The sequence below is a fragment of the Panulirus ornatus genome, chromosome 40 (assembly GCF_036320965.1).
Source record: "Panulirus ornatus isolate Po-2019 chromosome 40, ASM3632096v1, whole genome shotgun sequence".
NCBI classification, from domain to species: domain Eukaryota; kingdom Metazoa; phylum Arthropoda; class Malacostraca; order Decapoda; family Palinuridae; genus Panulirus; species Panulirus ornatus.
This window is the reverse complement of record NC_092263.1, coordinates 10,624,469-10,652,453: the sequence shown is the minus strand read 5'-3', so window position 1 is coordinate 10,652,453 and position 27,985 is coordinate 10,624,469. Positions and strand designations below refer to the sequence as shown.

General features: G+C 38.2%; 1 protein-coding gene across 5 annotated transcripts; it reads left to right on the top strand.

Annotated features, from left to right (window-relative positions):
* Positions 1–495: 495 nt before the first annotated feature.
* On the top strand, positions 496–26,370 carry Pect (phosphoethanolamine cytidylyltransferase). Of its 5 annotated transcripts, none has more exons than XM_071685489.1 (9): positions 496–672; positions 10,886–11,113; positions 14,365–14,477; positions 17,752–17,833; positions 18,388–18,466; positions 20,567–20,713; positions 22,212–22,412; positions 23,331–23,551; positions 25,007–26,370. In XM_071685489.1, the coding sequence occupies exons 1-9, from the start codon at positions 620–622 to the stop codon at positions 25,122–25,124; spliced, it is 1,242 nt and encodes a 413-aa protein (XP_071541590.1). In that variant the 5' UTR covers positions 496–619; the 3' UTR covers positions 25,125–26,370. The 5 variants fall into 5 exon arrangements, with proteins under 5 accessions (XP_071541590.1, XP_071541593.1, XP_071541591.1 ...); XM_071685492.1 differs by having other exon boundaries at positions 503–672; positions 10,886–11,023; XM_071685490.1 differs by having other exon boundaries at positions 503–672; positions 17,767–17,833.
* The last annotated feature ends 1,615 nt before the right edge of the window (positions 26,371–27,985 follow it).

Sequence of the window (27,985 nt, the reverse complement as noted above, 5' to 3'; positions counted from 1 at the left end):
TTTCCCTCATTAAAGTCCCCCCCCCTGTAAGATTGCGACTGCCTGAAGTAGACTGGGGTGAGATAAGGCGGACTGGCGCGCCATCCTGACTCACCTGATAAGGAAGATAACAGGAAACCTATCTTAAAAAGTGTGTTGTTATGATGACCCTTTGCCTGTATGAGGTGATGTCCGCGCCAAGAGAGAGATAGATAAGGTCCCCGCGTGGCGATAGATTATCGCACGCACTTCAAAGTTCCCGCCGGGCAACCTCTGCCTTATGGCGGCCATTGTCCGAGGTGCGCAGCGCATCCCGGCCGCTCCCACGTTTGACCAGACGACAGTTACAGGCAATCGCAGACGCCACCTGCTAACAATCATCATACGGGAGAATACATTGGCTCCCCCCCTGACCCTCGGGAACGGGTAGTTAACATTGAACGTTGGGGAATCAATTGGGGGTAATGGTGGAGCAGGTGGGCGTGGCGTGAGCGTGTGTGCGTAGGTTGGTGTGTGGTGGCGTGAGGTGGGCCGGTGAGCCGCGTCAGTCGCCCCCACGGACCAGACGGTGGCACACAGCCGAGCGGCTCCTCCACGAGTGCACCACACCACACCCCACCCCCCCCGCTCCGGACACACCATGGAAAGTGAAGGCGGCCGCGAGAACCCCGTGAGGGTGTGGTGCGATGGCTGGTGAGTGTCGGCAACGGCCAACTAGGGGCCTCCCTGAACCCTCCATGAGATCCGGACGTTGTCCCCTTGGCCCATCTCAATCAGTATATCTTGTAACCTTGGACATATGTGTGGGAGATGATGTATGCGTGTCTCTGACGGCAGCCAGTGTGTTATATTAGTGCGTTTGAGGTTCGGTGTGTATATCCCGTCGATTTGCCTGGGAGGCTGGCTTGATAAGGGCGGTATTTTGTTATCATCTGGGGCTACTGCAGACGACACACCAACTCATCGAACGAGTGGTCGAGGCTGCGACTTGGGCTTCGGTTACACGGGAGTAGCCCTAAAAGTGAACTTTTAAGAAAAACTTATTGTATCATTTACAATATACGTATTTTATGAGTGATATATATATATATATATATATATATATATATATATATATATATATATATATATATATATTCCTATGAAAAATGAAACGGGAAAAATGAAACACGCTAAGTTCTCATAGGAATATCTTGATCACGCAAAATTATGATCCTTTCCAATATATATATATATATATATATATATATATATATATATATATATATATATATATATATATATATATATATAAAGGGAAATGAAACATTTAATGTTTCAAGGAGGAAATACACATCAGGTGTACACCATTTCACAGAGTTTCAACACACACACACACACACCTGTCGACCTTTTTACCGCCATGTCTCAACAGATATAATGTTGTGTATGTGTGTGTGTGTGTTGGAAAATTTAACTTGTATACACCTGACGAGACGGATTTCCTGCGTGAAACATGTTGAGTATTGCAAAGTTTCAGTAAACCATGAGAATCCCTGCTGATGTGCCATCATCTATAAAGTATATATATATATATATATATATATATATATATATATATATATATATATATATATATATATATACAGCAGAGACAATTATGTCAGGCTCCACACCAGAGAGGCAAGTATACCAGGCTCCACACTAGTGAGACAAGCGTGTCAGGCACCACACTAGTGAGATAATAGTGTCAGGCACCACACTCGTGAGACAAGCGTGTCAGGCTCCACACTAGTGAGATAATAGTGTCAGGCACCACACTCGTGAGACAAGCGTGTCAGGCACCACACTAGTGAGATAATAGTGTCAGGCACCACACTCGTGAGACAAGCGTGTCAGGCACCACACTAGTGAGATAATAGTGTCAGGCACCACACTAGTGAGACAAGCGTGTCAGGCACCACACTAGTGAGATAATAGTGTCAGGCACCACACTAGTGAGATAAGCGTGTCAGGCACCACACTAGTGAGATAGTGTCAGGCACCACACTCGTGAGATAATAGTGTCAGGCACCACACTAGTGAGACAAGCGTGTCAGGCACCACACTAGTGAGATAATAGTGTCAGGCTCCACACTAGTGAGACAAGCGTGTCAGGCACCACACTAGTGAGATAGTGTCAGGCACCACACTCGTGAGATAATAGTGTCAGGCACCACACTAGTGAGACAAGCGTGTCAGGCACCACACTAGTGAGATAATAGTGTCAGGCTCCACACTAGTGAGACAAGCGTGTCAGGCACCACACTAGTGAGATAGTGTCAGGCACCACACTCGTGAGATAATAGTGTCAGGCTCCACACTAGTGAGACAATAGTGTCAAGCTCCACTCTGGAGAGACAGGCATGTCAGGCTCCATACTGGAGAGACAGGCATTTCAGGCTACACATTGGAGAGACAGGCATGTCAGGCTCCACACCAGAGAGACATGCATGTTAGGCTCCACACTATGAGACAAGCGTATCAGGCTCCATACTGGAGAGACAGACATGTCAGGCTCCACACTAGGGAGACAAGCGTGTCAGGCACCACACTAGTGAGATAATAATGCCAGGCACCACACTAGTGAGAGAAGAGTATCAGGCTCCACACTAGTGAGACAAGCGTGTCAGGCACCACACTAGTGAGACAAGAGTATCAGGCTCCACACTAGTAAGACAAGCGTGTCAAGGCTCCACACTAGTGAGACAAGCGTGTCAGGTTCCACACTAGTGAGACAAGAGTGTCAGGCTCCACACTGGAGAGACATGCATGTCAAGCTCTACACTAGTGAGACAAGAGTGTCAGGCTCCACACTAGTGAGACAAGCGTGTCAGGCTCCACACTAGTGAGACAAGCATGTCAGGCTCTACACTAGAGACAAGCGTGTCAGGCTCCACACTAGTGAGACAAGCATGTCAGGTTCCACACTAGTGAGACAAGAATGTCAGGCTCCACACTAGTGAGACAAGCGTGTCAGGCACCACACTAGAGATAATAGTGTCTGGCTCCACACCAGTGAGATAATAGTGTCAGGCTCCACACTAGTGAGACGAGCGTATCAGGCTCCACACTAGTGAGACGAGCGTGTCAGGCTCCACTCTAGTGAGACAAGCGTGTCAGGCTCCACACTAGTGAGACAAGCGTGTCAGGCTCCACACTAGTGAGAGAAGCGTGTCAGGCTCCACACTAGTGAGAGAAGCGTGTCAGGCTCCACTCTAGTGAGACAAGCGTGTCAGGCTCCACACTAGTGAGACAATAGTGTCAGGCTCCACACTAGTGAGACAATAGTGTCAGGCTCCACATTAGTGAGACAAGCGTGTCAGGCTCCACACTAGTGAGACAAGCGTGTCAGGCTCCACACTAGTGAGACAAGCGTGTCAGGCTCCACACTAGTGAGACAAGCGTGTCAGGCTCCACCTTAGTGAGACAAGCGTGTCAGGCTCCACACTAGTGAGACAAGCGTGTCAGGCTCCACCTTAGTGAGACAAGCGTGTCAGGCTCCACACTAGTTAGACAAGCGTGTTCGACTCCACACTAGTGAGACAAGCGTGTCAGGCTCCACACTAGTGAGACAAGAATGTCAGGCTCCACATTAGTGAGACAAGCCTGTCAGGCTCTACACTGGTGAGACAAGTGTGTCAGGCTCCACACTAGTGAGACAAGTGTGTCAGTCTCCACATTAGTGAGACAAGCGTGTCAGACTTTACACAAGTGAGACAAGCGTGTCATGCTCTACACTAGTGAGACAAGTGTTTCAGTCTCCACATTAGTGAGACAAGCATGTCAGGCTTCACATTAGTGAGACAAGCATGTCAGGCTCCACACCATAGAGACAAGTATATCAGGCTCCACACTAGAGAGACAAGTGTGTCAGGCTCCACACTAGAGAGATAGGTATATCAGGCTCCACACCAGAGAAACAAGTATATCAGGCTCCACACCAGAGAAACAAGTATATCAGGCTTCACACCAGAGAGACACGTGTATCAGGCTCTACACTAGAGAGATAGGTATATCAGGCTCCACACCAGAGAAACAAGTATATCAGGATCCACATCAGAGAGACAAGTGTGTCAGGCTTCACACCAGAGAGACAGACATGTCAGGCTTCACACCAGAGAGACAGACATGTCAGGCTTCACACCAGAGAGACAGACATGTTAGGCTCCACACTAGAGAGACAGACAGGTCAGGCTTCACACCAGAGAGACAAACATGTCAGGCTCCACACCAGAGAGACAGGCATGTCAGGCTTTACACCAGAGAGACAGACATGTCAAGCTCCACACCAGAGACAGGCATGTCAGGCTTCACACCAGAGACAAACATATCAGTATTCACACCTTAGAGATAGGCATATTGAGCACCACACTGAAGTGAAGCAGGTTTGGCTCCACACCGGAGAGACAAGAACGTCATGCTTCACACTGGGGAGATAAGTGATAAGGCTTCACAGTGAAGACACGAAGTACATCAGGCTCCGCACTGGAGAGACAAGCACCTCAGGCTCCATACTGGAGAGAAGACCATCAGGCTCCACATTGGAGAGATAAGCATGTCAGCCTCCACACTGAAGAGGAGCGCATAAGGCTCCACACTGGAGAGGAGCCTATCAGGCTGCACATTGGAAAGATTAGCACATCAGGTATTATGAAGGAGAAACTAGGTTATCAGTTGAATTGAGCTCATCAAGCTCCACACTGGATGTATCACAGTATGACTTTGAGCCCAGTGATCATAAACTTTTTTAAACTGATGTAGTCTTCTACTTTCTCGAGCTTATCATGTATTTTTTTATCATTTCACACTTATCTATCTGTATCTACAATGCCCATTCTCTTCGGGAACTCTCATGAGGGGATGGCCACGGCAAAAGTCTCAACAAATTGTGACTTCCAATGCCGTTTTTTAGCCTTTAGTGCCATAACCTTAGCATGCCACAGGCAGAAGGGAAACTCTAGTGCTATTTTCTTAGTCTCCTACAGAATGATCTTACTGACTATGTCTACCTACTGTATGTACTTAATGTTCCAACCTACTACTACTAACTAATGCTCCTGCCTAAGTGCCCACCTACTTCTTTTACTTAGTATTTTTACGTAAAGTTTCTTCTTACTACTTTTATCTGTTGCTCCTCTCGTTTTGCCAGAAGGTAGAGTTAGTATATAGTGCTCACTGCAGGAAAATCTTTGAGTTACAAAGAATGAGTTTAGCAAGTTAAGTGTTGTCGGTTGTCATTTGTGACAAGTAGAGTTTTCTTGTGGACAGAATGCCAGCAGTCCATATATGGGTAAGGCAGAAAGAAAAGACAGTTACTTGGATGAGAGGAGTGTATTTTGACAGTCACCAAAGTATTGGCTCTGTGCAGTTGTCACTAACCCTCTTGATGCCTATGTGGGTAGTACTAGTGATAAACCTCCCTGTTACCTCCCTGGTTGATGGATTGATGGCTGCCTACCAACAACTGCTTACAGTCCAGAGGTCTGGAGCTAATGTGTAAGACCACCATGCAGATAAAGCATGCATCTCAAACTTATACACCAGTAAATTAATACATACATTTCTTTGGCATCTATTTAGACTTGTTAATTTTCAGTTAGTGTTTGTCCATCTATACCAAAACATGGGCCAATGGGTTACACATTGCATGTTTTTTCCAGGTATTCTAGGTATTTGTTCAAACTTTTCATTACCACTGATTTCCTCAAAAAAGATTGTTTTCCTCTTTAGGTCTTTTTAGGAACCCTCAGGTTGAAAGTATTTGTGCCCATGGTTGTCATGCACTGGCTTGGTTTATTAGTTCCAAAGATATTGACTTGACACATGAAACATCAGACAGTTTTCTTCAAAATGTATATGCTTTAGTAACTGTTAGGCTTGCTGAATGACACAATACAGTATATAACACAAATTTCTGGGATTCAAGTTGGTGCAAGAAACTATTATTTGTCCTGAAGTAATAGTACACAAACATTTTGTGCCTATCATTTTGTATGCATCATCAGCACATGTTTATGAAGGTATCCAAAGAAAATTGAAAATTGAATATGGAAATGACAAAGCATTTCAACAAAAAAAAAGAAAGAATAAGTCTGTGATATGAGCTTCTATCCGATACTTCATATGGTTACTTTAACACTCAGAATGCTCAATTATTTGTTAGTAATCTTGGCTGACTAGGGTCTTTTTCATGAAGCCAGTACTGTTTTCCTGACAGTAAGGCCTTTTGAAAGATATATGGTATATTTAGATAAAGATCAAACAAGGAATCTTGCAGAAAAATAATTGAGAACATAAAAAGGTTTGATGTTTAAAAGATAAGGCATCTGAAACTGCACAAGTAACAAAAGCCATAATATATAGTTCTTGTGAGTGGCAAGTTTTGTTGCAATAAGTTCGTATTTTATTCATAATGTGTTTGTCACGTGATAAGCACATTTGCTGAATTTGACTCAAAGCAAGTTAGAAATAGATATGTTATACCCTGATTGAGGTTTAAAGGGATATAATTTACTGCATGTGGAAAAATTGATGGAGTATTCAATGCTATAAGATTTTTTCCATGAATTATATGATAATTATGGCACAGGCAAAAACATGTCCTAATTTTTGCCATCTTTGATGAAAGGAGAAATAAAGAGCATGAGAAAGAAAATAGTGATTAAGTAGAGCTCCTCTGGTCTCAGTGATCCGAAGTCTGTGAGATAGAAGGGTAACAAGAAAAGGGAAAGGAATTTAACAGCTTTTCTGGCCAGAATACGTGCAGACATCTGTTGAAAGAAGTAGCAAAAATGATGCCTGTGCAACAGAGAGAAGGCAGCAATACTATCCAGTCATCTCAAGATTATTGGGCAAAATGATGCTCGTACAACAGAAAGAGGTCTGTAGTATCATGCAGACACCTGAGAAAATTGGTGGCTAAAATAATGCCTATGCAACAGAGAGAGAACAGTGGTGAGTAAAGGGTGAGTAAAGATATGTGATAGCATAAGAATTAATTAGTTGAATTGCTTTAATTTCTTAATGGTTGAGAATGAGATACAGGATAAGCCATCTCAGATATGCTAGCAGTATTCCATACTGATGTGAAATTTACCTCTGTAGATGTGGAATGACTACTTACAAGGAAGATGATTTATGGCACCTATACAACGCTCTAAACTTTTGGGAAACAGAATGTTTGATATTCAGTATATGGAGTTTTCCTGGATAAGCAGAGGATATTGTTATACATAACACGTTTATGGTTTTGAAGGGTTGAATTGTATTATATTGAACTTTCACTGAGGGAAAATGAGTGAAATTTAGAGATAGGTGGAAATTGCCCTTTTATGTTTATGGATTTGATGCCTTATAAGGGATCTTGATGATTCAGAAGGCTTGTTTGCAAGCTACAGTTTGTCATTCTAATTCACTTTTAGGGGACATAGTTTGCTGATTTTACCAAATACAAGGGAATGTTAAGATGAATTATCTTAAAGTTTTTATAGATGCACACAGCACTTGCCTTGAACAGAAAATTTGTATGATGCATGTCATTTTCTAGGAAAAATGATGTTGAACTGTACACCAATTGTATATTGTTTTACAAAGGTTTATTCTGGGAACTCTGAGGACAAAAAAAGATTATGTTGATAGTGCAAGTATGCTGTATAACATTCAACCATTTTTCCTTTTGTATACATAGTTTCAGTTAACAGCAAGGATTTTTGTGCCTGACCTTTACCAGATGAAGAATGTGAACCCTGTCCTTAACTTGAAATATTGCTTCCTGAACTTTTAGTTTGAAACTTAAACACATCCAGTGGTAGACTGGTTACTAAGCCCAGAGCTCAAGTTTTTGATGATCACACCTTGTTATACGAGTTAAAATATGGATGCACGTGATGACAAGGAACTTGGTGGGAGTGAAAGGTCACCTCACATTTTTACACTGTTAGTCAGCAGGCCTGAATCACCTCTCAACATCTCCATCACTTAGACATTGAACTATTAGACTTCATTATCAGTGTTTCTGTTTACATATTGTTTTTTTTATTTTATTTTGAATACATATTTTTTTTTTTAAGTCTATTCTTTCCTATGTCTCCAACTGTGATCGTATTTATTCTAGCCTCTACCTTTTGAATCATAGACTTTTACATCAGCCACAGATTTGTTAGATTTTCAAATCACAGTATTCTTTGAATGTTTTCTTTAAACTGTTGCTTTTTCAAGGATATCTTACTCCACATTCTCTGCTGTGAACTGATGTGCAACACAATTTCTTGCTAGCCATGACACAGTTATTAGTAGATTACCTCCCCTTGAATACTCAGGCTGATACTTCTCTTCTTTTGTTCTTCACTTTTTTAGTCACTTGTGTCACAATGTATGTCATTCAAGCTATAGTTTTTATGTTCTCTCTCTCTCTCTCTCTCTCTCTCTCTCTCTCTCTCTCTCTCTCTCTCTCTCTCTCTCTCTCTCTCTCTCTCGGTGTGTGCTTCTGCTATTAGTTACAGACTTTCGGTTATCTGTTTGTGTGTTTTAATTGTTTGCTTGCCTCAGCAGAGGCATGCCTTAGGCATCTGTTTCTTTAGAAGCGTTAGTGACTATTTTTGTGTCTATTAGTAGTAAAGTTTTTTGTTAGATATCAATACTTGCTTGCCATATTGCTGAAGCTCTTAATTTTAGCTGAGGGGCACACTTTTGCACAAATGTGTCAGAGCTCCAAAATTAGTTAAGGGACAGTCTTTCCTTGGGGCACTGGTACACACAGTAGTTTGGGAATATCTGATTTTGGGATGATACAAGGCCAAACTATGTGACCAGCAGTTGGCTTTTGATACAGAATCGTCTCATACTTTTCTGTGTATATGATACGAGACAACAGCAAAACCCTGTTGCATTTTTTATAAGATTGGAATTTTGGAATAGACTCTATGTATTGTTTACATATTCATAAACAATCATGACATTACTGGACTCCCTCTGCTTATGGTTATAATGCATGTGAAAAGTCACCCTTGTTGAAGTCATATTCTTGGAGTACAATCTCATATAAGAACTTCCCACTCCAAAGGAGTCTCTTCTTTCCCAGATACTAGTTGTGGTGCAGCATTGAAGTTTCAGGAGCCCATATAGAAGGGATCCATTGGGTTGTACTATAGTAATGATAATGATAACAGTAATAGGTAAATTACTTTAGATCTACCATTGTGACCTACTTGTGCAGCAAAAGTGTCTGTGTGTGTGTGTGGAGGAAGCCACACAAAATGCTTCCTCTCGTAGTTCCTTCCCTTCCTCATGTTTTGCTTGTTTGGCATGGGAGGAATTGTAGAAATTTATGTTTTGCATTTCTTGACTGCATGACCCTTCTTGTTTAGGGTTACTGTAATTTTGATATCGTTTCTGTGGGGTATTTGAGAGCTGTGATACATAACATTAGTAGCAACTTTGCACAGGATGTTCTTTTGAGTAGTTCTCAGACCTGAAGCCACTGATAACCTGAGCTGTTGATGAGGCATATGATTTTAGATAATCTCAGACTGTATGCAGAACTTGTTACATATCTCCAATTGCTGTGGACAGAATTTGTTGCTAAGCTCCCAAGACTGGGAACAACTTTTTGCTGAGGTTTTACGATTATGGGATGGCTTGTTATTTATCTCCCGGTATCATGGGCATAACTTGTTGCCAGTGATTTAGGGTTGTGAATAAGAATTTTTGCTTGCTTCCTTGGAACAAATCTTGTTCCTTAACTTGTAGAATTATGAGGAGACCTTTTATATAGTTTCCATGATCTTGATTGGACTGAACTTGTTACGTAGCTCTTAAGATTTGAAACTTGTCTTCTTCCTTAGCTGCCATGGTTGTGAGAAGAACTTATTACTATTCTCAGTTCTCTGAATATGTGAGCAGAACTTGGTTACTTATCTTTCAGAATTGCAGGAAAAATTGCTACTTGTTTTCCATACTAATAAGAGCTTGTTTTTATCTTTTCATATATGGTCAGAATTTTTTGAGGAACTTCCATATTTGTGAGTTGGCCTCTTGCTCAGGTTTCATGATTTTTGATAACATCTCTTTTTCTTATTCCCTGTGATTGTAGGTGAAATCTGTTGCTCAACTCCTATAACTGGATGTAGAAGATGATTAGTTGATCATCAGCAGAACTTATTACTCCCATTCCATTGTTGTTAGTAGAACTCATTCAAATTTTCCAGTCACTATGAGCAGAACTTGAATTAAAGTAGGAGCTAATGGTTGTCAGTAAAGAAAAATCTACATAAGGACATTTACTAATATTGTCTAAATTTTTTCCTTTATGCTCCATACTCTTATCCTTCTCAATTTTGTTTTCTGTCTTTATGCCTCATCTTGCACCATACACTTACAGCTCTTAGTTTTTCTCCCAGTCTTCACACTTTATCTCACTTTTATTTACCTCATTTTGAAAAATAAATCTTGTGTTTCTCACAACAGCTGACTGTTTTTGCCCGTAATAAAAAGTTACTACCTCCGTAAAAGCTCTTAACAATAATCATTCTTTTCCTTTTAAGTGCCTGGCCCCACCAAGGATCATCACCTGTGACAGAAGTCTTGTTAGCAGAGAGTACAAATTTGTTGGCTTGTTCGTTTTATAGATTATCTCCCTTGAAACTTTAACTCTGAATTTGAATTGTGGATGCTATGTTGGAATGTGGTTTTGAAGTGTTAGTTATTTCTAATAGAGTGTAGTGCCATTAGCGCTGTTTTCTTGTGGATCACTTTGACACATGGATTATAAAACTATAGATAACTTAGTTTTATTATACCCTGCAGCCTGAAATACAGCGACAGGATATGTGAACAGGTTTATCATATGGATTTTAGCATTTACCCTATATTTTATATTCCCTTTCAGTTATGATATGGTTCACTTTGGACATGCAAACTCCCTGCGTCAAGCAAAGGCCATGGGCGATTACCTGATTGTTGGTGTCCATACTGATGAGGAGATCACGAAACATAAAGGACCACCTGTGTTTACTGAAGATGAAAGGTACGTAAATGGACCATCCTCTTTTCATGTCCATACTGATGAGGAGATCACGAAACATAAAGGACCACCTGTGTTTACTGAAGATGAAAGGTACGTACATGGACCATCCTCTTTTCATGTTTTTGCTGTGCCATATGTGATGCACTGTGATTAGTACAGCTAAAGCGTCCTGTTTTGAAAGTAAGAGTATTTATGTGCATTGGTATTTCTAGAGATGGTTCTGTGCCCAGTGATTTTTATGAGATGTATGCTAAAAGAACAGGCCATCTGTAGTGTGAAATGTAGAATTGAATGATGGTAAAGCATTTTCATATTCCACCAACTTAAATGATAATATTTTTTTCCATTATCATGATAATATTTCATGAAATAGATATGTGGCTAAGTCAGCTATGATAGGAATATGTTACTAGAGGTATTATGCAGATATTTGTATGTAAGTTTCTGTTATGGCTTATTGGAGTGTGTATCTGTACTGTGCATTAGGTGAGCTTCAGGGAAATTAGATTGGTCTTACTTATCCATAATTGGCTAGTTGCCATGACACGAGAATGGTTCCATGTAGCTGAATCAGGATGATTCAGTGAGAAACTTCAGAAAAGACACCAGGGGAATTTGGTCTTGAATGGTAAATATGTTTGAGTAGCGTCCTTTCTCATTATCCACACTTGCATTCTTTCTATTTCTGAACTTGAGTTATTAGCACAAGACAGACCAATATCACTGACCTGGTACAAATGAACTTCAAACTGTTGTGTAATGCTTACATGCTGTGATATACATTAATACATGCATGGTAGATTGCTGGTGATAAGGTGTATTCCCATTTTCTAAAAGAGCCTAAGCAGCTTCAGCTTAGCAACAACTTATCTGTTGGTCAATGCTCTGATACTCTGATACAGGTTTCACTTGAATGATAACCCCTGTGGTTTTATCTTTCTGATTTCTAGAACAGTAAGTGTTTTGTGTTCAGCAGAAAACAATATATGAGAATACAATATTTTTAGACTATTGGTATCAGGCCACTGTAGGTCAGCATTATAGCCTCTTTCCTTTGACAACTAAACTTATTACGGGTTTTTTGTTTCTCTTCATTGAGGTCTCTCATCTCGTAATAAACTCTTACACGAGTGTCAAATTCACTTTAAGCCATTATTTCCCTGGGTAATTCATAATCTGCTTGGGCATGAAATATGTTTATCACAATAGGAAAGTTTCAGCTGCATGTGAAAGTGATTCATCTTATAGTGTTATGTACAAAACATGAAGGTGGAGGAATGTGTTATGCCCATCTTTGGTGATGTATGTGTGATATGGTTTTGTATTATTTATTGTTGTGATATTTGTAATATTTGAAAGTATTTGCTTTTCCTCTTTATTCAAAGGTTATTGTAACTGGTTATGGTTTGTCAGTGCTGTCTTATCAAACAGGAAGCCTTAAGATCATTTTCCATCATCGGAGTTTATGAATAGATGGCATTATTTTTTCTATTTGTGTAATTTCTTTTAGATACACGATTAAAAAGCACATTAGTCTCTTCCGATGTCTTTTTCATCACATCAGATGTGGACATATTATGAAAAATGAGCAAAAGCATAGATTTTTGTTTTGTATGATTATGTTCCAGACATGAGTGATTAAAACAAATGCATGTATCCCTGCATATTATACCAGTAATAAGAGATTTTGGGTTATGTGATGTGTGTTAGGAAAAGAAATATTTTGCTTGAGATTTCAATCAGTGTTTAGTCTTGGGGAGTTTCCAAAGCAGTGATAGAATTATTAGACGGAAATTTTCTCTGACAGACTTTTTCAGAATAGGGTTTATTAAATATAATCCCTGGGGATAGGGGAGAAAGAATACTTCCCACGTATTCCCTGCGTGTCGTAGAAGGCGACTAAAAGGGAAGGGAGCGGGGGGCTGGAAATCCTCCCCTCTCATTTTTCTTTTTTTTTTTTTTTCCAAAAGAAGTAACAGAGAAGTGGGTCAGGTGAGAATATTCCCTCAAAGGCCCAGTCCTCTGTTCTTAACGCTACCTCGCTATCGCGGGAAATGGCGAATAGTATTGAAAGAAAGAAAGAAATATAATCTATGTGTTTCCCAGTGTTTATTCTCTGTAAACCATATGGAAGTCTTAAGTTTCACCCAGAGATTACACTGAGATAGGTTATATTCACTGTTTTGAAACATTACCTGAAACTGCTAAGGGGAATGGGAATGTGGGGCTTGGAATCCTCCTGAGTTATTACTTTCTTGAAGTTGGTATAGAAGAAGCAGCTAAGCAGGGATTTATCCTTTAAGGCTCCGTCATATGCTCTTAATGCCTCTTTATTATTGCAGAAAATGCAAGTAGATATGAAGAATAAAGAATTATCTTCTGTTTCTCTGTTGATAGATAATTGTTAAATTGAATAATCATTGACCAATGATTATTCAATTCATTTGATCAGTCATTTATTATAGTATTCTGTTGCAAGTGTAAAAAGGATCCTTAAAGAAATATTTATACACCTGCATGTGGTCAGCTCCTGTGGGGCAGGAATGGATGAAGGCAGCAGGTATGAATATGTGCATGTGTATATATGTATGTATATATACATTGAAATGTATAGTGTTCCAAAAGAAGGATCAGATAAGGGGGCCAAGCGAGGCTTTTCCCTCTTAGGCTCAGTCTTCTGTTCTTAACGCTACTTCGCTAACACGGAAAATGGTGAATCCGTGTGTATGAAATTCTCTCTGGTGGCATATGGAATGCTTTCATGAAACATATTAATTGTTATCCTTCTCAACTCATCTTAATATTAATGATCCAGTAGCAAGATGTGAAACATATTCCAAAAGATTTCTTCTTGGTTTTGTTTATTGTCAGTTTAATGAAGCATTTGCTTCTTTAATGTTACCAGAAATGAAGTGTTTACTTTTGCAGAAAAAAAATAGTACATGTAATCAAATGGGTAGATGAAGTAGGTAAAGGAGCTAGCTGTGTATATCTCTGATGCCCATTCCTACCAGGAACTCCAATCAAAGGGACTGCCACAGCAAAATAGCTTTGACTCATCCCTGTCCATACGTGCCTCCCTCATGCACCATTCCATGCATTCTTCCAACATTCTTCTCCCTTTAATACTATTTCACCCTGTTTCCCCATGTCAGAGATGGCCTTCCTCTCACACAAACCTATTTAATTGTAATATTATACACACTCTTTGTAAGCTCCCTGTCTCGCATTCTTTCCTTATGTGAAATATATTCCAAAGATATTTCACTGATTTAGTCTCAGATTAATGAAGTGTTTGTTTTTTACTATTTTTGGAAATGAGAATGTGCTTACTTTTGCAGATATAAAATGGTACGAGCAATCAAATGGGTGGATGAAGTAGTTGAAGGAGCTCCTTATGTTACCACCATTGAAACTTTGGACAAATACAATTGTAATTTCTGTGTACATGGAGGTAAGTCTCACAGACAAAACAGCTCCTATTTTGATGAAATTTTCATTTCTGTATTTCTAAATTCATTCTTACCATATACACTATAACAAACTAGTCTTGCATATCCCAGGCCAGCTAATTAACTCCAAGTCACGAATACTGTGTTGCCTTGTGTTGTCCAGACTTCTATTATCTGGTTAGATATAGTGTTTTAATGCTTAGTTTGGCAGAAGCTTTTTGTGCATTTTTTTAGATGAAATGTAACTACTCTTAAGTCTCCAAGAGTAAGTGTCTCTATGCTATAATGAGTACTTCTTTGGATAGCAGACTTAAACAGTAGTAAACTTCAGTATTTACCAATCTTTTTTTCCTGCTGTTTTAATTTGCATGATTTTTGCTGTAGTTTTACATATGTCTCTCTTTTCATTCTAATTACTATTGTAGTTACATATTCATTATCAATATTTTAGACAGATTTTGCTTATTAAACATTATGTAGATTTTGAGTAAACCTTGGACACAACAATCTTCTCTTTGTGTTTTCAGTTTTTAAGCTTTCATTTTTTACAGATCTTTCCTTATTTTCATGGCAAAAACTCTTTAGTTGCCTGTTTTAAGTTTGTCATCCATGTTTAAAAGCCATCCCAATTCCTAATGCTGTGCAGCATTTGGTTGTCTCTTTAACCAGTACGCATATTTAGTACCCTACCTCCAGTTGTTGATAACCATGTTTACAAAACACGTGTATTAGACTTGATTTTTATTAATTAAGGGTAACTCGGTAATGGTAATTTGCTTTGTGTTGTTATTATGAAAGTTTTCTTTGTCTCCTCTGTGTAGTTAAATAGATAATAAATAGGAGGCAGTCATTTCTGTCCATCTGTTCATCAATTTTTTTTTCTGGTAGATTTAGATTTTTTCATATTTCAAATTTTCCTGAGCATATTTTCTCAGATCTTCATTTCATCATGCTCTGTCTATATAGCTACACCCTATATGTGATTTACTGCACACAGCCTGTGTAGCTTTCAGTAAAACAGTCCTAAACTGTCTCCACATCACTTGAACCTCATCTGGGACAGTTTCATATTCTTGTAGCTTTTCTTCTGACTTATCATGGAAGATATGCTTCACCTTTCTATTTTTCAGCATTTTCAGTCTGATACTTTTTATTTTATTCATTCTTATTACCAGTCCTATACCATCTGCAACCAAACACTAATATACTTGGTAATGCCATGTTATTTGACAGATGCTTCCCTACCCTCTCTTTCATCACAAGTAGTGCACATTCCCTATTATATTCCTTGTTACCCAAAACATCAGTTATTTCTTGTCCGTCTTGTCTTCCCTGTGTCCTACCAGAAGTACTTATGAATATCTTTTCTCTTAAAGTAAGCACTTTCAACACTCATGCTTGCTGATATGCAAAGTCCGTTTATTTCATCACCATTATCATTGGCATCTGGGGCTCCATGCCCGTCTATATCTCCCTTCTCTCATCTGTTCCCTACCTGTATCCAAGTCGCCTATCACCCATAGGTTCTTGCCTTGATCCACTGTATGTCCTTTTGAATTCTTTTAGTTATTTGTAGAAGGTATGGTTAACATTTTTTAATGTCATATCTGAGAAACTCAGCTGGAGTCCCGTTCACTTTTACTTCCTTTGCACATTTTGTTTAGCACAAGGTTATCTCTGCCTCCTGTCAGTTTACCATATCATTCACCTTTTTACTTACATTCCATATGCCATCTCATCCCAAACAAATCATGTGTGTCTTCTCATTTAACACACTTAGCAGTCCTTAAAAATACTCAGATCACCGCTTCTTCATATCTTCTTTTTTGTTACCTCTTCTTCCTCCACTCTCCTCACAATCTCCCATTTTTTCCTTTTTTCTCCTAGTTCATCTTCTTCCAAAACATTTTCTTATTACTTATGAAGCTTATAGATAATCTCACTCCCATCTGTTTCATCTCATATTTTTTCTTGGCCTCTTACCTTTTTGTTTGCTCCTCACACCACTCACATTCCTTCCGGTCAAATTCCATCAATACACTTTGCTTTTCTCTTTCACTAGCAAAGTAACTCTCTCTTTTCATCTCTTACTGCCTTTTTTTCACGTTTCCATCTCCCACTTTCCATATACTAACACTTCATACGCACATTTAAGCACAGCTTCTATAAGCACTTTCCCCTCCCACTCCCCTAGTGTCATTTACTTGCACCCTCTGCCAGCCTTCATTCAATTAATCGTGGTACTCTACATCCCCTTTCTGCATGTTTTTATCCAGCAACCTCTCTTCTGCGAGCCTGTCAAGTAGCGCATAATATTATCACGCATTTTGACTTGTAAACCCAGTTACTCATGTATACTTGTGTATTCACTATTTTTTAAACTGTGTATTCTTGATTATCAACCCTCATTCAGCACACAGCTTAAAAAGATATTAGCCCATTTATATTTACTAAGGGGACCCCATACCCCTGAGTTACCCTCAGTTGCCACGTCACCCAACCTTTACGATTAGATCCCCTTGTACCAAGTTTCATTCCCTTGAATTATAGCTGCTAAAACTCTCGTTTCCTTCCATAATGTCACTTTTTTTTTTTTTTACATGTCCTCTCGATTTCAGGCTTCCTAACAGATGGCCCTCTTTTATAGTCTAATGTACTATATTAGAATTAGAATTATTAACCTCTCAGTGGAGATGTGTGAAATACTTTACAGTGGTGATAATGAACTGTACAAGTATTTTCATTTTGATTTTAATCCCCCCCCAAAATGATGAAGAAAATTAGAAAGCATTCATATTTATTTATTTATTTTTTTTTTATTATACTTTGTCGCTGTCTCCCGCATTTGCGAGGTAGCGCAAGGAAACAGACGAAAGAAATGGCCCAACCCCCCCCCCCCCATACACATGTATATACATACGTCCATACACGCAAATATACATACCTACACAGCTTTCCATGGTTTACCCCAGACGCTTCACATGCCCTGCTTCAATCCACTGACAGCACGTCAACCCCGGTATACCACATCGCTCCAATTCACTCTATTCCATTCATATCTTTTATATAGTGTTGAATATACTTCATTTCATCTTCATTTTCTGAATGATTTAAGCATTACATTTACAAATAGTCATTTGTTTGATGTTTAACTGGTCTGTGAAAATATAAAGTTTCATACTTTTAATGAATTTTACTCCCATCTTGGAATTTCTTTCTATATATAAATAAATCGTTCCTGTCAAAGGAGAAACCAGAATGAATATATTTAGGCAGGTTCCATTTTTTCAGATGACCTTACCATGACAGCTGATGGAGTAGATACATACCACATAGTAAAGGCTGCACAGAGATACAAGTAAGTGTATACATGTAAAATTACAGATTATGGTTTCAAGTTACAATAATTTTTACTTCATGAGTACATATTTATCATGCTTCATATTTCTTGTACAAGTCCAAGATATGACAAATTGTCAGGGTTGTGAGAGGGGGATGTGTGGAGGCAGCTTGGGAATACTGGGTACTCTCCACAACAGAAAAGCAGAGTTGAAGCTGAGGAATATACTAGAAGTGAAACATGGCTCAGAGAGATAAGCTAGAATATGGGCAACTAATATGTTGTCCTATCTATGCTTTACTTGGATTTGGAAGCCAGAAATGGGAAGTCGAAATAGCGTACAGTGTGACATAAAGCAAATTTAGGGACAGTGCAACGTCTTTAACATAAACATGAGCTAGCAAGGTTCCTCTGTACTATACAGGTTTTATGATATTGCAGATATAGTGGGTGAATATGGTGATCTACTTTCTGCAAAACTGGAATGGAGTTATGTAGGCAGTAGATATTTGCCTGTGCTAAAAGAAATGTATGCTTAGTCACATAAGTAATAGTGTATTTTACCCCTAAAGAGAATGCAAGAGGACAGAGGGCGTCAGCACCACAGACCTGGTTGGGCGGATGCTGCTCATGACACGACAGCACCAACAGGTCAGAGATTATGCACTTTATAAGAATTAAAAAATTTGAATTTTTTTCTAGTAACTCTTGTTTGTTTGACCCCCTCCTAAACAGTTGATTGATTCTTATTTGAACCATTCTTTATTTCATTATTTCTTTTCCTTTCACTTATTACAGTCTCTTTTATCATAAAGACTTTTACTTTCATTATTTAATTTGCTTGTTCTTATTCATGTAACCTTCAATTTGCTTCATTTCCTTAATGACTGATATGGCACAAGCAAAATATGCTTCAGTCATAGCTACTTGGGGAAAGGAAAATAGAGTATGAGAAAAAGAATGAAGATAATCAAAGCTCATCATATGTTTGTGGACCTCACTCTTAAAGGTAGAAAGCTTATAGGAAGAGGGAAAGACAAAAGGAGGAGAATTCCTTTGTTTTGTTATTTTATGAAAGAGTTATCATAAGTCAGTCCTACAGTGGCTGGTCTCCAAAACAGAAACAGCCACACACTTGCCAGGGAGCCAAGCCTTAGTTGCATGGATATACACAGACAGCTTACAAGAGCAGTGGCCTAAACAGTACCTTTAGAACAGAAAGTGCAGCAACATTATGGTATATGGAAAGAGGAATGTGATATGTTGAGTTGTTTTTTGTAATGTTGGAGAAATGGATGGGAAAGGGAAGTCTGTACGAGAAAATGTTGATGAAGCCTTCCAATTCAAATGCATGGGAAGAGGACATTTGTATAAGGACTTTTGAAGTCCTGCCATAGTAAATTGTATACATACAGCTGGAGTCCTTAAAAGGGTTATGTTGAACTTATTTAGTGTTATAGACATGACTCTTGAAAGGTAGAAAGACAAAAGACAGATATGAAACTCCATACTTTTGCTAGTTAAGGAAAAGATGAAGTATTCAGTTACTTATTCCTCCCATGGCTGATCACACTGAGACTGAGAAACAGTAGGAAGATGCATTTAATGAGTCCATTTATATGGGCTGGGACACACAGATAGCTCATAGGAGCTGTTTGTTTCATTCAAATGATAAGAATTGGAGGTAGATTTGGTATGTTTTATAATTCCAACATCTAAAGGATCATTCAGGCTTTAGATAATGCAGAAGAGTTAGTATCTACCTTTAACATAGAAAAGATTACCAGTACTTAATTAGTTTTCACTCGTCAGACCTTGTTGAATGCAGAAAATTATTGGTTTGAGAGTGTTCTGACAGAATTCAAGGAATTTTCTTACCATCCTTCCCATCTCAGTTATAATTTTGTTTGATGCAGCTTTCTGGATTCATAGAATTTACACAAATGGCACCTTGGTTTTTAATTCAGCTACCACTTGTGTGTGTGGAGGTTGGGAATAATGATTAGGTGTTTGTTGCATACCTTGAATGCTGTGTTTGGCTGGTCTGGGTGAGAATGAGTGACAGAGGTGGACCTGGTGCTAGGGAACCTTTCAAGGCCTTGCATCGTGTGGGTTCCATCTACTTTGATTGGAAAGAAGCCGAGTTTATTGCATCTCTTGAGTATGGAAAATAGTCTACAGCAATATGTTTTTTCTGGCTTTGTAGTCGGTGAATAATTTTGATATTCAGATTTAAGTAACAAAGGAGTCAGCCCTTACCTTTCCAGAAGAGCTTCTCTTTTTTGCTGTTTCCTTATTGAATGTTGTTTGCCTCATATATCTTTATTTTTGTATTAGACATGGTATATCTTTATTTTTATATAAACCTTGGTATTTTTGGAATTTCATATGCTTTGAAGTTGCTGCTGTGAATGTTTGTGTACACAGGAATTTTTTTATATATAGACTCCAGAATTTGCATTGTTTGAAAGGTGCATAAAATGCAACTGTGTAACTGTAGACAACATGGAATTGTAACCCTGTGTTAGTACTTTTACTGATCCATTGAAATGGTTGTGGCAAAATTGCCAGATTTTAAGGATTCCATCAGTATTATTCACTTGAAGTGATTAGTCATCTTAAAGTGATTAAGATTTTTTTATGAAACTTGTGATAATTACTTATAGTTTATATATGTACCTTCAAACTTCATTGTTCTTCTAGTTCACTTGCAGTCTTGCTCTTCTCAGTAAGTTTTTAACTTGATTGCAGGTTGGAGAAGCAGAGTACCTTGTTGAACGTGGCCATTCTGATAGTCTAGGGACTGATGCTAGTGCTCGCTCTCCTTGGACCGGAGTTACGCAGTTCCTTCCGACAACACAGAAGATCATCCAGTTCTCCTCAGGACTTACACCAAAGGTATTACGGCCAAATCAAAATGCTACTTTTGTCATGGGAAGGACAGTCTCTTCTCATGCCATGTGTTATGCACCTCACCCTTAACTGTAGATTTCTGCTTTGTTATGGGGCATATAGTACTGCTGCCATGAGTGCTGTCACGATTCCAACCGCCTTCAACTGCATTGGGTCTCACCCCCTTAACACATTAGCCTAGGCTTATGTCCTGAGATAATTGTTTCGGTTGATAAGCTACCTCTAGGTAAAAGCCAAGAGCGACATCTTTAAACATCAAACCCAACTTTATGCTTATTACATTTCAATGGATAAATAGGTCAGGATCACTGATACTCTCAAAACGATCAACAAAACAATATATTACAAGTAATAGCAGAACACAAATTATGATCGGAACACAAGATGGACACTGTGGCAGGCTAGTGTCTCAAACATTTATTCTAATTGATTTATATTTACTTCTACTCATAAATACTACCCTCTTTCCTTTTATAAATAATGCCTATACCCACGTCCCTCAACTGACAAGTAATCAAGGACAAAGGACAACAATAAGGGCAAATATAACCTGATTATATAGAGGAACCAGTAGGCATGTCTAGTCACCAAGCAAGCAACGAGCAGAGAGAGCAAATCTGTGTTTCAACAGTTTAGCCCTAGTGCCCAAAATTATTGTTACAACATAATAAGTGCTTCTTTATACAGAAAAGTAATAAGTATGATTTTTCAGTACCTTGATAATAATTCATATAAGAAAAAGTCAGTGACACAATTAAAGAACAGAAGATTTATAACATTCTTCAAATTTATAAGAGAAAACATAATGGTATGTTAAGGGACACTACAAAACAAAAAACATTTTTGTATATGGAGGGAATGAGAAGTGGGAGACCAAATTGGAGGTGGAAAGATGGAGTGAAAAAGATTTTGAGTGATTGGGGCCTAACATGCCAGAGGATGAAAGGCATGCAAGGAATAGAGTGAATTGGAATGATGTGGTATACCAGGGTAGACATGCTGTCAATGGATTGAACCAGGGCATGGGAAGCGTCTGGCATAAACCATGGAAAGTTCTGTGGGGCCTGGATATGGAAAGGGAGCCGTGGTTTCGGTGCATTATACATGACAGCTAGAGACTGAGTGTGAACGAATGTGGCCTTTGTTGTCTTTTCCTAGTGCTACCTCTCGCACATGCGGGGAGGGGGTTTTCATTTCATGTTTGGCGGGGTGGCGACGGGAATGAATAAGGGCATACAGTATGAATTATGCACATGTGTATAGATGTATATGTCTGTGTGTATATATATATATATATGTATGTATACATTGAGATGTATAGGTATGTATGTGTGGATGTGTATGTATATACATGTGGGTGGGTTGGGCCATTCGTTCGTCTGTTTCCTTGCATTGGATCTTTTAGCAGGCTGCTTAGATGTATGTATATAACAAATTATATTTACATGATTAGATTTCTAATCTTAGTGAATTTTTCTCTCAGCCTGGTGACAAGATTGTCTATGTGGCTGGAGCATTTGACCTGTTTCATGTAGGCCACCTAGATTTCTTAGAAAAGGCTAGGCAAGAAGGAGACTTCTTAATTGTGGGACTCCACACTGATCCTGTTGTCAACCGGTACAAAGGGGCCAATTACCCCATTATGAACCTGCATGAGCGTGTTCTCTCTGTTTTGGCCTGCAAGGTAAGCAAAAGATGAAAGTTTTTCAGTTTTTTGCCCATTTTGAGCTTGATAAAGATATACAAAAATTAAATCTAATCTTGGTGGTTAGAAAATTTGTGTATTTGAAAGTTTGATGCCATTTCAGCAAATATCATGATTCAGGGTGAAGATATTCTGCTTTTGGTACTGACCTGCACACTTATTAATACTGCAGTACTTTGCTTTTGTGAAACATGTAGATTATCTTTAATGTATATTAAAGTTATTTTATTAAAGTTCTTTGATCTGGAAATAATGTAAGCTTCAGCATATGACAGCAGGATTTTACAAAAGATTTAATACACCTCAAACACAAAATTTCCATGTCTTTACTCTATTTACCAAATGCCTATAACAAAACATGTGCATACACATACATGTACATTTACCCAGTGATCTTTTAAGAATGTAAAGTTAAAATTTCAGGCACCTGAAGTCAGAGAGATCAACCAGCTGACCAACCAATGTCAAGACTGAAGCTTTAAAATGTCTGCCACATGCTTTTCTAATCAGCCAGATGAGTTCTCACCCCTTACATAGTGATGAATTATCATTTCCTTAGTTTGGCTGGTAAGAAAAGCATGTGATAGACATTTTGAAATTTTAATCTGAACATTGGGTGATCAGTTGATTTATCACTCTGGCTCTGAGCACCTGATTTTATGTATGATGATCTTGTCTCCTTGGTGTCTGGGAATACAAAGATCAATAATTATACCTTGCATCCTAATGATACCACCCTCTTAATGTTCCATGTTGATAACAGGAATATTGAGCATCTGTTAGCCAATTCAGAACCTTTAGGGTCAGATTGCAGGTCTTGCATTAATATGTGCATTTCAAATTACTTATGAAGATAGTGTCTGAAATATTGTTTGTAGCTGATTTTTTAACTTTCAGTATGTGAGTGAGGTTGTTATTGGAGCCCCATATTCAGTGACATCAGATTTAATGGACCAACTGAAAGTGGATTTGGTGTGTCATGGTTTGTCTGAGATCATGCCAGATATAGATGAGTCTGATCCTTATGCTGAACCCAAAAGCAGGGATAAGTTTAAACGACTGGACTCGGGAAATGACATGACAACCCAGAGAATTGTTGAGAGGATCATTGAACACAGGTAAGAGACCTTTAAAGTAATAGTTATCCATTTCATTAGTTTGAGCTCAGGATTTGGAGGTCATAATGAATACTATGGATATTAGTGACAATTGTGCAACTGGCCAGAAGCTGTACCTTAATGGACCTTTATAAAACACTTCACTTCCTCCAGTTTTTCTCCATTCAAACTTACCTCCCAGTTGACTTGTCCCTCAACCCTACTGTACCTAATAACCTTGCTCTTATTCACATTTACTCTCAGCTTTCTTCTTTCACACACTTTACCAAACTCAGTCACCAGCTTCTGCAGTTTCTCACATGAATCAGCCACCAGCGCTGTATCATCAGTGAACAACAACTGACTCACTTCCCAAGCTCTTTCATCCACAACAGACTGCATACTTGCCCTTCCTTCCAAAACTCTTGCATTCACCTCCCTAACAACCCCATCCATAAACAAATTAAACAACCATGGAGACATCACACACCCCTGCCGCAAACCTACATTCACTGAGAACCAATCACTTTCCTCTCTTCCTACACGTACACATATAAATACCTACAGCATATAAATACCTACTGATAATCAGTTGTGTTGATCTGACGAGCTTCTATACTGTACAGTGCTAGATTTTGATTAACCCCATAATGTCTTCAGACAGATATTTATGTGAGTTGAGCAATGCCTCCAGACAGATGTTTACACACCAAATTTTGTGCCCTACTTTCAAAGTAACAAGAAAAGATTTATTATATAACAAGAAAAGATTTATTATATGAAATGAATTAAAGTAATATGTGATAATAATTTTTTTGGTGTAGGTAAAACAGATAATAAATCATTTATTGTCACTTATTCCTTACCTGTTGTTCTTTTTAGTGTATTGTTCTGAAAGATGTAGAGAACTTGTACACATTGTTAAAGTGAAATTAGTGAATGAAATGAATGCCTAAAGTTATTTTTTTCTTGTTACAGTGTATGATTATTTTAGGGATTGTAAGGTTACATACATTTTTTTAAATGACTTGAAAACATGTATTTTTGAGGGTTGAAAAGAAAAACTCGTTGAGAAGTTAAAGGGTTAATGCATAAGATATAGTTCTGATTGATATGCTGCTTTAGCTAGACATGACTAACATAATACCCTCAATTTATTGCTGCTTAGAATAGAATTATGAAAGGCATGCACAGTATAGAGTGAATTGGAACAATGTGGCCTACTGACGTTGATATGCTGTCAGTAGCCTGAACCATGTCATATGAAGTGTCTGGGGTAAACCAGGGAAAGTTCTGTGGAGCCTGGTTGTAGACAGGGTGCTGTGGTTTCAGTGCTATACACATGACTGCTAGAGAGTGGATATAAGCGTATGTAGCCTTTCTTTGCTCCAGGCTTTACCCCACTAATGCAGGAAATGACAACCAAGTATGAAAAAATAGAATTTTAAAGGTAAGTCTATCATTTTTTTTTTACAGGTTGGAGTATGAAGTGCGTAATAAGAAAAAGGAGAAGAAGGAGAAAGCTGCCTTTGCTGCATACATGAAGGCCAAGGCTGAGGGTCGCATTTATGTTGAACCTCCAAAAGCAGAGTGACCTCTAACTCCGCATTTAAAGACTAGTTCATGCCTAATAGTATGATTATTGTACAAGTTCATCATAAATCTTTTTTATAAAGTTATATTCATTGCACTTTCTGGGTATGTATTACAAGGACTCCAGTATTTCTCATTCTTGAGAAATTCTAAAAGAAGTTGCAGTTGAGTAAAGATTATGGATGGGGATCTGTTCATTTTGAAGTATGAAAATTTAAGGAATGAAGAGCATTAGGATTTTTGTAATCTTTGTAAAAGAAATGTTATCAAAGGTAATCTAGTCATTTCTGCCTTAGACTCCTCAAACTCTTCAGATGTTTGGTTCACAGCCACAAAACCCAATATAGAGTATAGGCAACCTTTGATTTATTTTCATTTACATATTTATTTTTAACCCAGTATGATTGCAACTGTTACTTTATTGTAAAAGAATGATAAGCTGAAGCTTTGTATGTTTTAGTTTCCTGAACCCTTTGTTGCAGGTAGTAATAACTGATAATATGCATTTTATTAAACCATTCCCTTAGAGAGTCTGGGTGTTTTAGGTAGTAATTTTGAGAACTGTGATGAGATCATTACAGTGATCTTGGAAATATGATTATTCCCATGATCTTGAAGACAAGATCACTTTGCTGTGATCTTTGAGATAAGATTATGATAATGATCTTGGAGATGAGATCATTTTAAAGTGATTTTGGAGACGAGATCATGAGAGTGATCTTGCAAGAATTTCTTTGATAGCTTTCATGAAATCATTACTGTGATTTTAGGGTAATTTCATTGATGATTGTGATCAAGTCATTAATGTGGTCTTAGAGGAATCTCCAAGGGATATTTTATGCTTCACAGTAATATCATTTATCAATACAGTTGAAGAATGAAGCAATGGTCAAGTAGTTGATGCTGATACGGGACATTGTAATGGGAGAAAGTGTTACTTGGAGCTAGTCAGAATGCAGGTTTTGTCTGTTTTCCATGAATGAAAATCATTGTTTTTATCGATATTATAAAAGTCTTGAAAGTTTGTCCTCCATAGTCTTTTGGAATCATAACTTGTCATTTTAACTTACATGTACAAAGTTGGAAGACACATCATTCCTCTTCTTTATTATTATTATTATTATAATTATTTATTATTATTATTATTATTATTATTATTATTATTATTATTATTATTATTATTATTTTTATGTCATTATTGTTATTGTTTTTTCCATTATTACTATGAAAATAAATACTGTATTGTATACCTGTATTTGTATATACTTTTTTTGTGTGTGCAAGTGTGTGTGTGGCATCTTGTTATGTACTATTGTATTTCAGGGGTCAAATGTAATTCTATGATTACCACAAACAGAGGAATGCAGAGACAACTTCATAGATAACCATGTCTCTCTTGTGCCTGTTTGTTGTAGAAAAAAGAATGTAGCTCTTTGTGAATTGATAATTGTTGAGAGATCTCCATAAATTAGTATTGCACAGGTACTGACCGGAGAAGGATCATGAGAGACATGTAACAAATGAACATTATGCGCGTTGATGGTAAGACACTTATAATCTGTACCTCTATTGCATAATGTAATGCAGAATGGTCCATTGAATATATATATATATATATATATATATATATATATATATGTACAGTTTCCACAAAAAACATTAACCGCCCTCCTTATATTTTCGAAGGCGAGGTATGTAGGAGGTTTGTTGTTTCTAATGGTGGCAGCACTTGCAACTGACTTCAGTGTGCCTCAAGCTATCTTGAGGGAAGGGTGTTCATTCTTTGCTCTTCATGCCTGCTACTTCGTTTTTGGGAATTTTTCTTTTAGGTGCTGTATTTTTTCTCACCTGTGGTGGTTCAAGATGGTTGGTTATCTTTTTAAGGAGGAGAGAGCCCAAAGTCTTATCTGGAAGCAGGAAAATGTATGCACACATGAGATTTATAGGTGCACTGGGCATTGAGAATGCATGATCAGTTAGCTGCTTCCTGCTACATTTCATCAGTGCCTCACTCTTTCAGCAGATCAAGACTCTATAGACCAAAAATATGGATGTAGAATACTTCAGGAACCTTGCCAATTCCATATCCTGACATATGCAGATGGTAATCAAGGCCAAAGGAGGGATGACAAATTATTAAAAGGAAAGTGTGGCATTGCCTTTGAAATTGTATGGGGAGGCAGACAGTTTTTGTGGACATTTCCAAAAGAAGGAACAGAGAAGGGGGCCAGGTGAGGATATTCCCTCAAAGGTCCAGTCCTCTGTTCTTAACGCTACCTTGCTAACGCGGGAAATGGCGAATAGTATGAAAGGAAGATATATAATTTTTTTTTTCCTGCAGAGCTTATGATTACTTGTTAGACACAAATCAGATGCAGCAGATACTTGACCTGATGAAAGCTCAGCACTTGAAAAGCTTAACCCCGTGAGGATGAGAGCTTTTGCAGCCCTTTGTGAATATGACTTGCTTAAATATATAACATACATACATAGTAGTTTGTGTCAAGTATTCCCGTGTTAACTAGTTTGTTACTGCAATGCTTCAGACAGAGATAATATGAAATATATATATCATTTAGACACATGTCTTCCTTTTGAATTGTGGGCATTCATGATCACTTAAAAGACATAAGTAACTGCATCTCCAGATATAAAAGCATATGTATATGCTTAGTTAGCAAGTTTAAAGAATATTTTTCCTATTGTTCATATTGAACTCAACATTTTAAAGTACTAATAGGATGAACAGACTGTTTTCAAAGTTTATTATACTTACAGTATAAATCTACATATAATGCCATTTGTAAATAAAATATCATTAAACATTTCGTACTGGACTCTGTTGTGTTGCTTGACTTAGAA